Source organism: Pungitius pungitius, chromosome 5, assembly GCF_949316345.1.
Source record: "Pungitius pungitius chromosome 5, fPunPun2.1, whole genome shotgun sequence".
NCBI lineage: Eukaryota > Metazoa > Chordata > Actinopteri > Perciformes > Gasterosteidae > Pungitius > Pungitius pungitius.
The window spans coordinates 24,052,373-24,070,164 of NC_084904.1; the positions used below are offsets into that span (position 1 = coordinate 24,052,373).

The 17,792-nt window shown below is 39.8% G+C and overlaps 1 protein-coding gene across 1 annotated transcript; it reads right to left on the reverse strand.

Moving 5' to 3' along the window:
* Positions 1-1,023: 1,023 nt before the first annotated feature.
* LOC119224398 (cell surface glycoprotein 1-like) lies at positions 1,024-16,654 on the reverse strand. Its single transcript, XM_062562206.1, has 11 exons — positions 16,464-16,654; positions 15,764-16,175; positions 9,442-9,700; positions 7,649-7,794; positions 7,293-7,531; positions 7,035-7,207; positions 6,710-6,733; positions 3,539-5,002; positions 3,081-3,149; positions 1,703-1,777; positions 1,024-1,199 (listed from the first exon to the last, which is right to left on the reverse strand). The coding sequence occupies exons 2-11, from the start codon at positions 15,995-15,997 to the stop codon at positions 1,024-1,026; spliced, it is 2,859 nt and encodes a 952-aa protein (XP_062418190.1). The 5' UTR covers positions 15,998-16,175; positions 16,464-16,654.
* Positions 16,655-17,792: the final 1,138 nt, after the last annotated feature.

Genomic DNA, 17,792 nt, shown 5'->3' on the forward strand with positions numbered 1-17,792 from the left:
TTTGTATTGCGTGTGAACGCACCATAAGGCACTCTATAAGAATCCTCCAGGTTACTTAGTTTAATAGTTTTACATTACATCACATATCATTTTATCCAAAACAACTTACAATCAGAGCATTTCAACCATAAGGAAACAAACTCAGAAGAACAAGAAAGTACATTTAATCAAATAAGCTGAATTACAACTTGTTATAGATAAGAACCATTATCAGTCCAGTTTAAGGTCTACAGTGTGTTAGTGTTTATTCTGAAGAGGTGTGTCTTTAGTGTGAAGATGTGAAGGCTCTCTGTGGTCCTGATGTCATCACAGAGCTCCTTCCACCATCTAGGAGCAGGACAGCAAAGAGTGGAGATCTAGGCCAGTGTTTTTCTCTACTATTAGTAGTTGAAGTAGTTCAATTCAATTCAATTCATTTTATTTTGTATAGCCCAAAATCGCAAATTACAAATTAGTAGTAGTAGGAGTAGTAGTAGTAGAGATAGTTTTGTGTAATAGAGGTATGGCAGGTCCTTCCTCCACACACTGGGTTAGATAGTTAGGTAATAGTAGTTGTAGTAATAGTAATAGTGTATAATATATGTGCTGCAGGTCCTTCTTCCACACATTGTGTTAGTTAGTTAGGTAAATGTAGTAGTAATAGTAGTAGTAGTAGAGTAGAAGTAGTACATAACAGAGGTACGCAGGTCCTTTCTTCCTACCGTCATCATGTGTAATAACTGTTATAATAGATCTTTCTGTATAGTATAGTATAGTATGTCCCAATTCCCTAGCAGGCCTTATGCTCTGGCCCACGTGTAGGCCTAGATAAACATTTTGCTAGGCAGGTCCAAGCCCACAGCACCAGCAGGATTATCATATTTTTTAATCCTCATTATCATTACCCTCATCCTCTTCACCCTCATCCTGATTACCATCATTTATCTTCATCATCATCCCACACCATCCAGATCGTCATCCTCACCATCCCCGTCATCCCTTATTACCATCCATTATCAATATTCTGTGTATTGTGTGTGCGTGTCACTGACCGACACAAACGTTCTCGTTGTCCAGAGACAGCAGGGCGTTGCTATAGTAACCGGGACGACAAAACTGACAGTTCTGTCCTCGTGTGTTGTGTTTACAGCTCACACATGTGACCACGTTGATGAAGTCAATGTAGCTGCAGCGGTTGGAGTGACCGTTACACTCACAGTCTGATGGAAACACAAGAAACACAAGGACAGGTGACTGAGAGACACGTGAGAGGAGGGGACAGACAGGTAAAACACACAATAGTGAAAGGACATACAGGTGAGAGTAGAGACAGGTGAATCACAGATAGGTGAGAGGACATATATGTGACATAGACAGGTGACACACAGACTTGTCACTCACAGACAGATAACAGATAGGTGAGAAGAAGAAAAAAGGGGACACAGAGACAGACCAGTGGAGCTACCAAGGTGGGATGGCACTAGCAAGTAGACCTGCAGAAGGGAGTTACAGTAGTGAAGTCACCTTGGTTACAATGTGAAATGAGAAGACACGGCCTGATGCCTCCCCCTCATATGGTTGTCAGTCACCTTTCTTCTCTGGTTAACCGTGCCTGCTCTCATCCCTTTCTAACAATGGTTCTTGCGTACTGTCTCATAGAGGGGGAGGTGAATAAGGAGAGTTAAAGGACCGGTGAAGGTCAGATCTTCAGAGGTGGTCTTACCCTGGAAGGTCACGTAGGCAATTTTGGACAGCTGGCTGAACTTTGGTCCTCCTGGAATCAGAATCTTCTGGGTCGCTTGGAATAAGAACAGTGTGTATAACCATGGTAACGGACAGGTAGACCCAGGGGTCAGAGGGGATCATCAAAAAAACCTGTGTCTTCCTACTGTTACTTCTACTATTACTACTTCTACTAGTACTACTACTTCTACTACTGATACTATTACTTCTACCTGTAATTGTACCTCTATTACTACTACAACTACTTCTTCTTCTACTACTACTTCTAATTATACTACTTCTACTACTACTACTACAAGTACTGACACAACTTCTAAAACCACTCCTACTACAACTGCTACTCCTACTACTACTACTACTAATAATAATAATACTGTTACTGCTACAGTTGAGTTTGACTATCCTCTGCCTTTCACACAATTAGTTTCATTCAGTGCACCCGTTGCTCATAATATGACATAATATATATAATTCAAAATAATATATATATATTTATATATATATAAAAATATATATATATATATATATATTACGGCTATCAAGATTAACAAGTTATTCTTTGAGATTATTGTGGCCGAGTTTAATGCGATGAAATATTTTAACGCAGCTTTTTTACTTTCAGGAATGCGTCAACGGGACGGGAAAAGTGTGTTAGGGAGGTATTAAAGGAGATACCGGAAAAGGCGCGTATATATTATACATTAATAAAGAAATTGTAATATACCCTGTGGAAAAAATAAAAATAAAGAAAAAACATTGAATGAGAAAGTGTCTTTAAACTTTTGACTGGTACTGTGTATGTATATATATATATATATATACAATATCATGTATCATAACTAGTGCTCGTGATTTATAATCGCATGATTTATTCTATTTTGTTTTTTTTATTTTGTTGTTTACAATATAACAAGCACCTTCAAACAGCAAGTTAACATGTATAAATATGTTAACAGGTCAAGTGTGTAGAAGAGTTAAAAAATGAAAATGTCCATGAAAGACTTCCTTTTTCAAATTTCTTTGTCCCCGGCAGTTGGTTCATCTGAGCTTTGAAGATCAGTGTCACTGTGACCCATAGTGTGTGTTTTATGTGTTCAGAGAAAGTGAGCGATGCAGTTTCAAAGTAATAATAAAAAACTGCGTTAATGCAAAATAAAATTGTTGTGGTTAATTAATGAATTTGTTAATGCGATAATAATGTGTTGTGCCCAGCACTAATCATCACATCTTGTATATATACCATATATATTATAACTGCATATTTAAATGGAAAAACTGACATAATGTTGTTGTGTCACATGATGAAGAGTGAGCTGAAGGTAAGTAAACGTCACTTCTACGACTGTTGACACATGTACCTTTCTTTCCGTATCCTTTCTCCTCTTTCTCCTTCTTTCCTTCTTTACTTTCCTCTTTTTCCTCAGTGACTGTTTGGTCCAACAGAGAAGGACACTTTTACACAGAGATTATTGGAGTATAGTTTGATTTGTTCATGTGAAGATGCTGATCAAAATCTGATACAACTTGAGGTTTACGTAGGTGATCTGTAGTAACTCTAGTTTGTTATTGTTTGTTCTTCATGTTTAACATCCTAGCCTGAAGCCTTTTCAACTTGCAGGAAGAGGTAGATCAGGATGATGTGATAAATAAAACGAATATGAAAATCAATAATCACAGAAATGATCAATTACTCATGGGGAAATCTATTTAATGTCTCGGTATCCAACTTACTTACTATAAGTAGCATATACTGAGGTTAATTTGTAATATATATATATAATATATATATATATATATATATATAAATACAGTGCACCTTTCTCTTCTTCCTTTTCATCCGACTCTGAACCTTCTGCCGGTCCCCTGACAGCTGTTTCTTCTCCAGGAGACTTTCCTTCCATCTGAGTTGCAGTAGATTTGACTCCTTGATCATCTACTGCTGGACGAGAATCCGATAGAGAATCTAGAGCAGCACTTGTAGTGATTGGTGATTCCATTCCATCATTTCCTACTTTCTCTGTATATGTCCCATCTGTCTCTTCTAAGACAGAATCCAGTCCAGGAACAGATTTGCCGGAGTCAAATGGTAAGATCTCAGGCTGTGGTCCAAAATCTGGTGCAGGGTAACCTGAATCTTGACCATTTGGAAAAGGGAAGCGGAAGTCAACCGGAGCCAAATCCCCAGGAGGCCTAGACTGATCTAAGGAGGGGGTGCTCTTGTCTGGTACGGCATCACCTCCTCCTTCAGAAGGAGACGACAAGAGTTCTGCAGGAGCATCCGTAGGAGAGGCATTTGGAAGAGGGCCATCTGGAGGAGGTCCATCCAGAGGAGGAGTATCTGGAGGCTGATTTTCAGTAGAAGTTACATCTGGAGGACCTTCATCAAGGGAAGATACATCCAGAGGAAGTTCATTTGGAGGGCGTTCATCTGGAGGAGATACATCTTGTGGACTTTCATCAGAGGGAGATGAATCCGCAGGACGATCATCTGGGGGAGGTATAGCTGAAGTACTTTTCTCAGGAAGAGGTACATCGGGGTAAGGTATATCTGGAGAAGGTACATCTGGAGGAAATGCATTAGGAGGAGATACATTTGGCGGAGGTACATCTGGGGAGGGAAAGGGATCCGGGAAAGGTATATATGGAGGTGCATCAGAGGAAGGTGTATCTGGAGGCGGTAAATCAGGAGATGGAATATCTGGAGGAGGTACATCAGGAGGAGGTTCATCAGAGGAAGGTACATCTGACGGAGGTACATTAAAGGAAGGTATATTTGGAGGAAGTGCAACAGAGGAAGATATATCTGGAGAAGGTATAGCTGGAGCATTTACATTTGCAGGAGGAGATTCTGGAGGGGGTACGTTGGGAAGCGGTAATTCTGGCAGAGATATATTAGATTGAGATTCTTCAGGTGAAGGAAGCTTGAAAGCTGGTGCTTCCAATGGTACATCAGTCGGAGGTAAATCAACAGGTGCTACATCATCAGGAGGTATATTAGTCACAGTTTCTGGAAAAATATCAGGGGAAGCTGTGTCAGCTCCTGTAGTGGGTGGAATATCTTTGGCTTTATTGGTTAAATCTGATCCGGTAGATGTAGTATCTCCAGGGGAAGCCCTGTCACTGGCCTGGGTTATTTCTGAGATGCTTGTTGTTGGTGTTCCAGCGGATGTTGTAGACCTCTCATCAGGTAAGGTACTGCTGCTGATCAAGTTGGTAGTACCAGTCCCAGAGAGAGTGAAGTCTTTGTTGTCTGCTGAGTTGGTGGAGTCAGAGGGCGTCACTGGGTCAGAAATAGACACCTCAGAGTCAGTACCGAGGCCTGGGATAGTGGGGCTGTTAGTACTGGTGGAACTGGAGGTGCTAATACTGGTATAGGAAGCAGTGTTGCACAAAGTGTCTCCATTCTCCATAGCTGGACTGCTGGATGAAGCTATGTCCACAGTAGATTGTATTGTACTGCTAAAGTCGGGAAATGCATCCGATTCTGCTTTAATAAAGTCCCTAGTTTCACTTGTACTAATGAGGTAATCTTCAGAACTCATAACAGTCGTGATGGTATTGATAGTAAGATCATTGTCAGAGTCAACTACATTGGTATAACTCGTAAGACTTCGTTCTTCTGCAAAAATACTGTCAGTTGAAGTAAACGCACTGACAGCATCAAAATTCAACATGTATATAAAAACAGGTGTGAGGTCAGTACTAGTAGTGCCAGTAGGTGTGATATATTCAGTACTAGTAGTGCCAGTACTCTCAATAGGGGTGATCAAATCAGTTACAGTGGTAATAGTACTGTCAGTAGGGGTGGTATATGTAGTTATAGTTGAAGTTCTGTCAGTAGGTGTGGTATATTCAGATATAGTAGTACTGTCAATATAAATGGTATATTCAGTTATAGAAGTAGTACTGTCAGTATATTCAGCCGTAGTAGTCGTACTGTCACTAGGGGTATATTCAGTTATAGGAAAAATATCACGTAGATTAGCGTCAGTCGTGATAGTATATGGAGATATGATACTCTGAGTAGTAGCGCTAGTAGTAGTTTTAGTAGTAGTGGTAGTAGTAGTAGTGGTAGTAGCAGTAGTCTCAGTCACTCCATCAGATGAGTCAGAGTCACCAGCCGCTGTCAGAGAAGAAGAGTTAAGTCTCTTTAGTAAATCTCAGATTTAATATATATTATATTATTATATATTATACATTGTTTTACAAACTACTACCTTTACTACAATGTGAAAAGAAGCAAACCCTCACTGAGACCATCATACCAGCAGGAGCCCTAAACAAAAACCAAGTCTGAGACTGGTTACTTCTGATCACTCAGTCGGGTTGGTTGATGGTGAAAAGTAATAGTTCTTTCTGTCACTAAGTCTGTATATGTCCTCACTCACAAAACTTTGATCTTTTAGGACAAATCCAATATTTTCCAGTTCTACAATAAATCTGACCTGAGATCAGCTGTGTTTGGAACTGCTGGACCCAAGTTTAAAGTATAAGAATCGGGTGTGTGTTTGTGTGTGGGTTTGTGTGTGTATTTCTGTGTGTGTCTCTGTTTTTGTGTGTGAGTATGTGTTTCTGTGTGTGTTTGGAGGGATTCACGTTGTTAAAACACACTAACACAGATAAAACACCACCTATCATTGTGTTAACGCCAATAAACGACGGATTAACATTCAGCCGTTTCTCCCAGGTTATGCACCAACCGTCATTTCTTGTATGTCTAACATACTTGCAAAAAATGATCCTGATTCCTGACCTTGAATTAACTCACTTAATTAAAGGTGAAATAATAATATATTATATATATATAGAAATAATATAGATATCTTAATTTATCCTTACAAAGCTCTTTACCATATTTTATTTGACTGTGGTTGTTGTTCAATATAACGATGTACATGATGAAGTAACACTTACCACACAATTGGAGGAAGGGGATAGGGGGGAGGGTGGGGGTATGGAACTTGACAAACAAGTGAACAGTACTTACTGTATGTTGTTTCTGCTGCCTCACCTGAAAATGGACAACATGTTAGAGTGTTAAATTGTTCAGGAATCAGGAATCAAGAAAGGTTTATTGCCATAATATCTCAGTCAGGAATTTGACTTGGCGATTGGTGCATGACGGCAGACAGTACAATAATGGGCAACAGACAACGTAGTAGTGTTGTGTGACAACCAGCGACTGATCTCTGAGTAGATGTGGAGGGTCAGTACCTACAGGTGCTAGTGCTATCTGTATCTTATTGTATCTGAAGGTATTAGCATTACATTTCTTCTGGTACTTACAGGTATATGTATGTGATAGTACTTACAGGTGTTGGCAGTGCCTTTGGGCAAGGGTAGGTATGATCCTGGTCTCCAGCTGCGGGATTTGAACCCCTGGATGCAGAGCTGACAGTCTTGTCCACTTGTGTTGTGGTCGCATTCACACTGCAGCGTTGCATCACGTAATACACACTGAGATGCATGCAGGTTGCACTTACACCTAAAAGAAACAAACACAGGTGATTCTCAAGGTTCTCAACGGGGACCCTGAACCTGCAGAGCTGCTTGTCGGCCGCTGTGGGTACCTGGCAGGTACATCGATGTTAGAGATAGCATAGAAGTATTTCAGCAGGTTGTCTCTTTGAACGTAGGTGCCTCCCAGTGCCGGACGGAGAAGTCTTAGGCGGAGGTTGGTGAAAGTGAAGAAGTCTCTCAGACCCTTCATGGTCTCCATACGGAGGTACAGGGCATCCATGTTGATCAACTTTGGACCTGCGAACACCCCGAACCGAGCGCGCACCTCGAAAACCATGTTTTTCTCCTCCTGTTGGTAGAATCCTAATGGTCAATTGACATGTTTTTCCAACATTGCTTAAGGGCCAAAAAAAGGGCCAGTGTTATCCTGTTCCCAGTATGACCAGTGTCTGGACCAGTTACCAACCTTGGCTCCAACCCAGCGCGAGTACTGCTCGGTACAGATGATCCGGGTCAAGTTACTCGGTGCTAAATCTGAGACCCGTTTAGGAGACATGCCAAACACTTCCAGACAGTCGTCGGCGTAGTACTGATACGGCTGCCACGTTTTACCTGTAACACAAACACTGACAGTTATGTGAGTGTTAATAACTCATTGCTAGGTTATGTTACGTTACTACCAAGTTCATGCTTTGGCTCTTTACTCAACTTACTGGTCACACTTTGATTTGGCAGCCCACATTGCTCAGTACTGGTCCTAGTACTTCTGTCTGGTTTCTCTAACGTGTCCTCAGATCCTTCACTTAACGTCAGAGTATGGATTCTACAATATTTTACATACCAGGTATTTACACAGTACACTGCTTATTTAATGAAAATGTACTTTCTTGTTACTTGTTCTTCTGTGTTTGTATCTCTATGTAGAAATGCACTTATTGTACGTCGCTTTGGATAAAAGCGTCAGCTAAATGACATGTAATAATAAGTAATGTAATAATTAAGAGTGTTTGGAGGGTGCGTAACAGTACTCAATAGCCGCACTGTTAGCTCAGCAACACCCATCAGTCATAAACCAACCATTTTTTGAAGGGCAGCTTCAGCTAACAGAAGTAGGAACCCTAGAGTAAACTTACACTGTGAAAGTTAAGAATACAAATAATAATATATTTTATTTTATACAGCACTTTTCAAAATACTCAAAGATGCTGTACATGGTAAAAATAAACATAAAATGAAGAGGTCATATAAAAACACAGCATTACTTACACATTAAAAGCAGATCTAAAAAGGTGCGTTTTGACTAGGGATTTAAGTAGAAGTGCACACCTAGTGGTGGGAGGTATATTACCTGTAGTAATGTTTAGTGTAGAATTGTAGTTTGTGTGATGTTAGAGACTAGATATTACATTTGTATGTTAGATGAAGTGAATGCATTATAGTAAATAACAATTTAGTCATGTAAATCATATAAATACTTATATCCTGTCACGATGCAATGTTAAACCTGCGGACGGAAGCTAATTGCCGTCCTTTATGGATTTCTCCCAACTTTCTCCCCAAAGAGGGTTTTATGGGAGTTTTTTATTAAATAGGCAATTGGATGCAAAGTACTGCACCACATAAACGGTGATAAACCACGAATAACTGATCTTATATGTTGTGTTGTACTTGAAGTGTACTAGTTATAAGATGAAAACAAACTATTTTTGCTGTTATATTCACTCATTGAGGCATAAAGCCAAATGTTTCTACATAGAGTGCATTGGAATGTGAGGGAAAGATAAGACAGGTTTCAGGTTACTGCAGCAGTTTCACACTTGGATGTGAAGAGGATGAACCAGGGGGAGACACTTTAAAGAAGAAGCCAATGACACTCAAATGCAACAAAAGTCAGCCCTCCCGGGAGTTTTCAAAGTACCAAACTGAGAGAAGAACTGTTAAAATTTTCTTGCAGCCGCTTTGATAAGTCACCTTTGACTTGGTCAGAGAATTCTCTATTTCGCGAAATACATCACTGCTCACATTGTATTTCACTATGTAAATGGTATTCCTTATCACTTTGTTTATATATTTAATACATTTAAAATTCGAGCCAGGTGACTTTTGATTCATCGTAGTGTGATCTCCCCCGAGGGGCCTTCAGAACCCTAACACTAGTGTTTTAAAAGAAACTAAAAATTATGTTTCAAATGTCATCCGCTGCAGTTTTCATTCATCCAGATCACGTTAGTAACAGCTTTCCGAACTTGGACCATTCACCTTTGTCCATAGACTTCTCCAGTACCATGGCCGTGGGTCGGCCATACTCAAAGCTAACAATGATGTCATCGACCACCTCCAGGCTCTTGTTCCAGGACAGAGTGATGTTGGCCAATAACGGTTCAGGATACCTCGACCATGTGACTGTCTGCCAATAGGTGATGAGCCCCCCCCTCTCCCTGTCTCCCATCAGCTGAGGAGGGTGAGACAGGTCGGGGCTGGATGCATCACACTCATCGCTGCACAGATATGGGTTCTCCTGCAGAAAGACCAACACACAGTCAGAAAGGAGGAGCAGAATCTAGGGTTTGTGTGTCACAAGAAGCAAATTCTAGGTTCTAGTTTATAATGACGCAGTTTGTCTATCTAAACTGATTCATATTATTTATGCTACTATTACATGAAAAACTAATTAGGGCCAATTTACAATTATTTTGATAATCAGTTAATCTGTTTTTTTAAAACTAAAAAGCATTTATTTGCAACACTGTGAAATAACAGAGTGCAAATACCTCCTGGGTGGCTTTATCTAGTCAGAGAAGTCATCGAACCTTTTACTTCTATCTTCTTTTGCACCCTCACTCAGCAGGCCTCCGCCCACTTACAAAGCCACGATTTGGGCTGACTCTCTGTAGTTTCATGCCTTTTTGTGTCCCTGGGGTAACTTCACTTCCTGCCTTGTCCTGTCATCCCTGTAATTGTCTGCAGTGTCCATGATTGTTTCCACCTGTATCCAATCACCTGCACCTCCCCAGTGTATTTAAACCTTGTCTGTCTCGTGCCCCTGGTCGTGTCATTGTATGTTCTGTATGAATGCAGGTTCCTGGTGCCTGTCTGCGGTTTTCCTGTTGGCCTTTTTGATTCAGATTTATGTGTGAAGTCTGTGTTTGGGTCCTCCTTCCTGCCTCTGCGTAACCCGTCCCTGACACCTTGACTACATCTCTCATTGAGACTCATCTCAAACATTGGTACTCATGTACCATGCTGTGAATGGATCGGGTCTAGTCTAAATCCACGACATGGTCAAACGCTACATTCCAACCCGCACACTTCGCTCTACATCAAGCTGCTTGTTCTCCCTCACTGAGAGCAAAGCACTTGACTAAATTACGACTCATTGCAATTTGGATAAAAGCGTCAGCTAAATGACATGGAATGTAATGCCAATCCACGGTAAAAAAAATCTTCAGAAAGCGCATAAAGAGGTGTTATGAATTAAAAGAAAAAAAATTTGACCAAGACAAAAAAACATGCATGCTTTACATCCAGCAAATATATAGGTCTTTTAAAATAAAGTACACAAGAGATGTATATTTTTGTTTAAAAGGTAAACTAAATTATTCATTAAAAAAAATACGAAAAAGGCAAATCAGAAAATTAACAGCATTTGTTTGAATGTCAGAACTTGTTCTCTTCACCAGTGGTACCAGTCAGTGGGCCACTTTGTACCAGGCCACATACAGCAGGTGAAATAAGTATTGAACACGTCACCATTTTTCTCAGTAAATATATTTCAAAAGGAGCTATTGACATGACATTTTTCACCAGATGTTGGTAACAACCCAAGTAATACATACATACACCAACAATAAACCAAAACAAATAAGTTTGGAAATAAAGTTATGTGTAATCAGGTGAAATGACACAGGGAAAAAGTATTGAACACCTGAAAAAAGGGAGGTGCAAAAAGGTATGGAAAGCCAAGACAACAGCTGAAAAGTCAGTAATTAAAAAGCAATCCAGACCCTTGTCAGTGCAAACTAATATCAGCTGGTTCAGTCCCAACTGATGGCCTACAAAAAGGTCTCATTGCCAAGGTGTCACACAAGACACATCCTATGATGGGTCAAAGCAAAGAGCTGTCTCAAGACCATCACAACCTAATTGTTACAAAACACAATGAGGGAATTGGTTATAGGTGCATTTCTAAGCTTCTGAATGTTCCAGTGAGCACTGTTGGAGCCATAATAAAGAAGTGGAAAGACAATCACTTCACCTGACAGAGTAAAAAGAAGTAAGAGTTGTCCAAAAGCCAAGGACCACTTGTGGAGAGCTTCAAAAAGACTTGCAATTAGCAGGTACTGTTGTCTCAAAGAAACCTGTAAGTAATGCACTCCACCGCGAAGTGAAATACTGGGAGAATGTAGAGTGGTCAGATGAGAGCAACATTTAAATGTTTGGATGCCATAATACACACCATGTTTGGAGAAGAAATGGCACTGCACATCACAACAGTGAAGTTTGGAGGTGGGAACATCATGGTGGGCTGCTTTTCAGCAAATGGTACTGGCAAACTTCACATAATTGAAGGAAGTATGAATGGGAAAATTTACAGAGACATTCTTGAAAGAAATCTACTGCCGTCTACCAGGATGATGAAGATGAAACGAGGGTGGACATTTCAGCAAGACAATGATCCCAAACACACAGCCATGGAAACACTCAACTGGTTTCAAAGAAAGAAAATAAAGCTGCTAGAATGGTCCACAATCACCTGACTTAAATCCCATTGAAAATCTATGGAAAGAACTGAAGATCAAGATTCATAGAAGAGGCCCACGGAACCTTCAAGATTTGAAGACTGTTTTTGTGGAAGAATGGGCCGAAATCACACCAGAGCAATGCATGGACTAGTTTCTCCATAAAGGAGGCATCTTGAAGCTGTCATTACCAACAAAGGCTTTTGTACAAAGTATTGTATAAATATCGGTAAGCGTGTTCAATACATTTTTCCCTGTGTCATTTCACATTATGCACAACTTTATTTCTGAACTTCTTTGTTTTGGTTTCTTTCTCTGTATTACTTGGTTTGTTACCAACATCTGGTGCAAATTTTATGTGAGACCGCTCCTTTGGAAATATATTTACTGAGAAAAATGGTGACGTGTTCAATACTTATTTCACCCGCTCTAGATATTTAAAAAGAATGACCAGATTCTCTCCTAATTACATGCCATTGTCACTCTTGACAGAGTATATCAGAGTTTTTGTGCTTTCTCTCCTTGCAAATTTTCATGGATCATGGTCCTGCTGACACCTACCGCTTCTAACCCCATTATTAGTTCCATAACTGTTACCGTCAACATTATTGCACATCACTAAACTTTGTTTATTCCAGAGCATTTGAGCTTCCTCTCCTCACAGGTTGCCATAGATACTGCTTCTATCTGGACTCTGTTCCTACCTCCTTGCATGGCCCTGCTGACATCTACTGCCACGATCATCATTATAAATATTAATCACATTACTGTTACTGTCATCATAAACCAACATTACCCGCTTTGCTTCTTTCCTGAAGTCTTTGGGTCTTCCCTCCCCACAGGTTTCAGTCGATGGTTGTTAATTCTATCAGGATGTTGCACATGTATAGACTGTAAAGCCCTTGTAGGCAACTTTGTAATTTCAATTATGGGCTAAATAAAATAATGATTACTATAGTTATTGTCATTATATAGGCAGTTAAATAATGTAGTTATAGTGGTGTAGTTACTATTGGACACAGGTAAAGAATGCATCAGCTCAAGGAGAGATATATATCTCTCTCCTTGAGCTGATGCATTCTGTAATTCCTCACCTATATCTTCAATTCTAACATCACCTGGTTGTTTGTGAAAAAGAAGTAGGAAGCTGTGGGGTAGTTTCCTGTAGATTGTTGTAGCGAGGTGTTATGTGTATCTGTGTTAATCTCATTAGAGGTTAAACATGTGACTTAAGCTTCAGGAGCCAGCTGCCACACTGAAGATAATCAGTAAACTCAACAAGATTAAAGTTCCATCTTGTCAAGTTGATTTAACTACAAATTAACCAACAAACTCTTTCTGTTTCATTCCTACCAACAAATTATTTACACTTGTACTACAGGAAACTATGCACCACAGGGCACTAAGTAGGGGAGAACAGTGTTGGTTGTCATATTCATTATATCTCTCCACCAGAAGGTGATTTATTTCTCAAATGTAGGTACGCAATTGTCCGCAATTAAGGTTAGTTACATTCTATTTGGTATTGGTTTTCACATTCTCTTTGGGGTTGGTTATCTGATGGGACCCCATCAAACTGTTGCTTTGTGATACACATGCAACCAGTGGGCACACAAGCTCTGCTTAGGAGTGTGCAGACCATACATTTGCATCACTTTAACGTGGATAGCGAATCTGTTGAGTCTAGTTTAGTAGGCTATTAATGTGAGGGCATCATTTTTTGTTATTTATCCTGGCCTAAAGATGTGTTTCAGGTCCATGTTTCTATCTTACTTTGCTTAATACGTATTAAGTTATTTGTCAACTTATCAATGCAATTCAACTTTTAAATTTACGGCTACCATTTACGCTTCTGTTTTAAGACTCCCATTGGAATAACATTGATTAACCAACCCTGTAATGGGGTGTAGTACTATGGACTAAATTCGTCTAAATTAGAGTAAATATTTAATTACGGCTGCATTTTACTTTACTTTATTTACTATGTTGTCATTAATTACATGTTTATAAAGCGTCTAACCGTATAAAATACTTTTAGTTAATGAATCAAGGGCCACCATGGGAACGGCATCAATGTTTCTGTTGAACTTCATCTTGCACTGTATTTTCGTTTGATTTTTTTTTACCATTTCATATTCTTTATTTTGTAAATGTAATTGTACATATGTTTCATATTTTATGCATATTTCTTCCACTATGTACATTTTGTCCAACATACCTTGCAAAAATGGTTGATTCTTGATGTTTCATTTATTTTATGGTTATTTTTTGTTTTGAGGGAATTGAACTGATCAATTATTAACATATCTTTTTTGCTTCATTACATCTTTTACATTTATCAATAATTCAGACATGACTTAAGCTACCCAAAGGATCAATTAGACAGACAAAGCGTGTGGCTCCCAACCCGTGGGTCAGGACCCCCCAGGAGGTCTCAAGGGGAATCTAAGGTGTAATTAAATGATTGACAAGTGACACAAGAATAGAGATTTACAATTAAATGTAAAGAGATAAAATACCATTCTATGTCATTTAGGGAGATCATCTGCAGTCGGATTAATTAGTTCCTGATTAAAGATTATGATATTACCGTCTGACAAAAGACAAAATAGAGACATTTGTATTAATATTATCAATTTTACCTGCTGTTGAAGATAAAGATACTGTTGCTACAAATTTTTTGTTGCTGTGAAACCACAGTCATCTATTTTCTTCCGTAGAATCCCTTCTGTAGTTATTTCAAAGCAAACTACAATCTCTTCTTAAACCTAAACTTTCAAGAAGGTGTTGGAAACATTCCTCAGAGGTTTTGGTCGTTACTGGGGCGACAGCATCACCTAGTTGCTGCAGATATGTCAGCTGCACATCTATGATGTGAATCTCCCGTTCCAACACATCCCAAAGGTGCTCTATTGAGATGTGGTGACTTGTGGCCATTGGAGTATTAATAATGTTCTCTCAATTAACTACAAGTAGGGCTGCATTTAAAATAAAGGAAAGCTTGAATATCCCCTATATATATCCACTCTCCCACTTTTTTGGTAAGTGGGAGAACTAAGATCTAGTTTTTCCTGAACCTGTAGCTGAATGCATCAGGGCCGTTCTCCTCCTCACGTGGAGGAGCTCATAGAGCCTCATGATGATGTTTCAACAGGTTCTGAGCACATGAGACACTGGTTTAGTGCTGCAGTGGGAAGTATAAACAGAAACCAGTCCATCCATTATAGATTAAATGCTATACTTTCGCTGTCCATCTGTTCTTCCTACTGTCTTTTTATTTGTCATTTGCCGCTACTTCACTCGTCTGTCCGCAGTATTGAGACAATATCATCCTGCCTGGAATGCAAGGACTCGATTGGTTGAGTAGGGTTACATGGGATGGTTTAACTCAAATGCAATTGGTCTGTGCTTTAAGCCCCTACCGTAAAGACGAGTAGAGCTGTGCCGGTCGAAAAGTGTGCTGTCATGTTTAAATCACAAGTCTTTTGTTAGTTATTAACAGACTGCTCTCATATATGGTTCATTATGGTAATTCAACCTGAAACTATGAACATACCTCAATGCTCTTATATTATTCATCAGGGTCATTTAACCTCAAAATCTATTCATATGATGAAGGAGAAATAAAATCACATCTTTTAATCACAGCAACATTTAAATGTGAAACAAGTCAGAGATGATCTTTACTTTAATGTTGTGTGAATGATTCAGGTGATGATTCAGGTGTGTGTACTCTGGTGTTTTCAAATGCGTGCATGTTTAAATGTGTGTGATCAGGTGTGCGTGTCCATGTTCAGGTCTCTGTATTCAGATGTGTGTGATCAGGTGTGTACATGACTAACCAAAGTGCAGAATCTCTCAGGTGGGTTGCCACACGTGACACCGGGGGGGTCGACTCTGATCTGCATCACTTCCTTCATGTTGGCAGTTGAAGGCTGACAGCTATAAAACTCCAACACGGGCCCTGCCTCCGAGCTGCGCAGAGAGCGACACACGTCAAACTGACACCGGCCCAATGCCAGTATGACGAGGAGGGGGAGGAGTCTTGGAAGTAGACAGTTGGGTACGAGGGACATGGTGGAGTCAGACAAACAGGTAGGTTGTCCGGAGATCACATCCAAAATTCACCGCCCACATTTATAATCCACAGGTTCAGTGTCCGACCTTCTTCAAAAGGGACGTGGTTGTCATGGTTATAATCTAACATCCAAGTAATGGTTCACACCGGAAGTCTTCAGATAGCCAACTGCCGGTCTGCAACCAGACAACAACCAGACATCAAAGACAAAGACACAATGAGACTGCCTGCCTGACTCTTGTCAATGTTTGTTTTTGTTTGAACTGATGACAAATATCATTACACTGAGACCTCTTAATCAAATAACCTTTATCCACCCTGATCCTACACCACGTCTTGCAATAGATTCATCCACCGTAATCCTCCACTTTACCTTTAGATTCATTCACCCTGATCCTATATTTGTTGGAACTGTTCCTGTCCATCTCTCCACCTGTCTGTCTCTCTAGTTCTGTATTACATACCTGTTAGAATGCTCCTCTGTCTCTGTAGTTTGTTTCTTCAGGATGATTCTTGATAAGCTGATTGAATATTCAACACAAATCTTCTACTTCTTTTAAGTAACATTCTTCTCTTTTCTTGTCCGTCTGATCTGTTTCTTCTTCTTAGGTTGAACACTTTTTCCCCCTCTTAAACTCCTCCTGCTCTTCCTTCCTCCCCCTCTTCTTTACTGGTAAACCTCTCAGAGCTCAGACTCTATCCCCTCCTACCTCTCTCTCTCTGAGTGAAGGAGTGTTGAGCATACAGAGGGTGGAGCTGAGAGTAATATAGCTATTTTTTTTGTGTACCGTTGGATGTGGAGAAAATAGACGGTTGTGGTTTAAAAGTGTGTTGATGTTTCTGTGGACTTGTTTGGGGTTAATTATTCCTCATCTCACCCTAGTTTCTTTTGCTTTGCAAAATAAAATCTGCTCGCACTGGTCGGCGTGTCACTACGGACCTCACCCGAGTGACAAGGAAGCACAAGAAGCCCGGCATTAAGGTCTTGGTGGAAGAGCTGTCATCTCAGACTTGATAGCATGGGAACACTTAGACATCCTGCAGGAAAGACAGAGTGAAACACACAATGAAGCGGACCAAGGTTTGTGATGAAGAGAGAATGCTGTTGGTAGCTATTGATGCACATAGTAAGTGGCCAGAAGTGGAAATTATGAGATCAACTACAGGCCAGAAAACAATTGAGAAGCTGGCGGAAATGTTCTGTTGTTTTAGTTTTCCAGAACAGCTGGTGAGCAACAATGGTCTGCAATTTGTCTCTGCCGGGCCCCGATTGACTCGCACTCCATGTACATACACTTTGTCACTTTCACTCGTCACTTTCTGTTAGCTGGTGCACTGTATCTTTATTTTTTTTATTTTATCTTTATTTCTTAACTTACTAACTCATAGCTTTAGCATACTAACCCATAGCATACATTTTATTATGTTTTTTATCTTATTCCTGCACTACATTGTCTGCTGTCATGCACCAACCCCCAAGTCAAATTCCATGTATGTCTGACATATTATGGCAATAAACGATTCCTGATTTAACTTTTTTTTTTAAACTTATTCCTTTATTTTGAAACTACCCCATGGCCTTATATACTGACCCATATCATTATATATCTTTTTTCCTCTTGCACTATGTTGTCTTATCTGTCTTGTTGTCCATTGTCTGTTTGCTGCTAATAAGAAATAAATAATAATAATAATACAAAAGATTCCTGAAGTTCTTGGAAAGATTTCAAACTTAAATGAATATGGGCGGGACCTCTTAATTTTTGACATACGGTACGGATTAAGCCGGCCGG

Excerpts from the sequence above, each read along its gene's own strand:
- LOC119224398 (XM_062562206.1), bottom strand. The coding sequence starts at position 15,997 with ATGTCCCTCGTACCCAACTGTCTACTTCCAAGACTCCTCCCCCTCCTC. Across the intron at positions 9,701-15,763 it reads CTGAGAGATTCTGCACTTTG|GAGAACCCATATCTGTGCAG; the intron begins GTTAGTCATGTA and ends GTCTTTCTGCAG. Across the intron at positions 5,003-6,709 it reads GGCAGCAGAAACAACATACA|TGACGCCCTCTGACTCCACC; the intron begins GTAAGTACTGTT and ends TTTCTGACCCAG.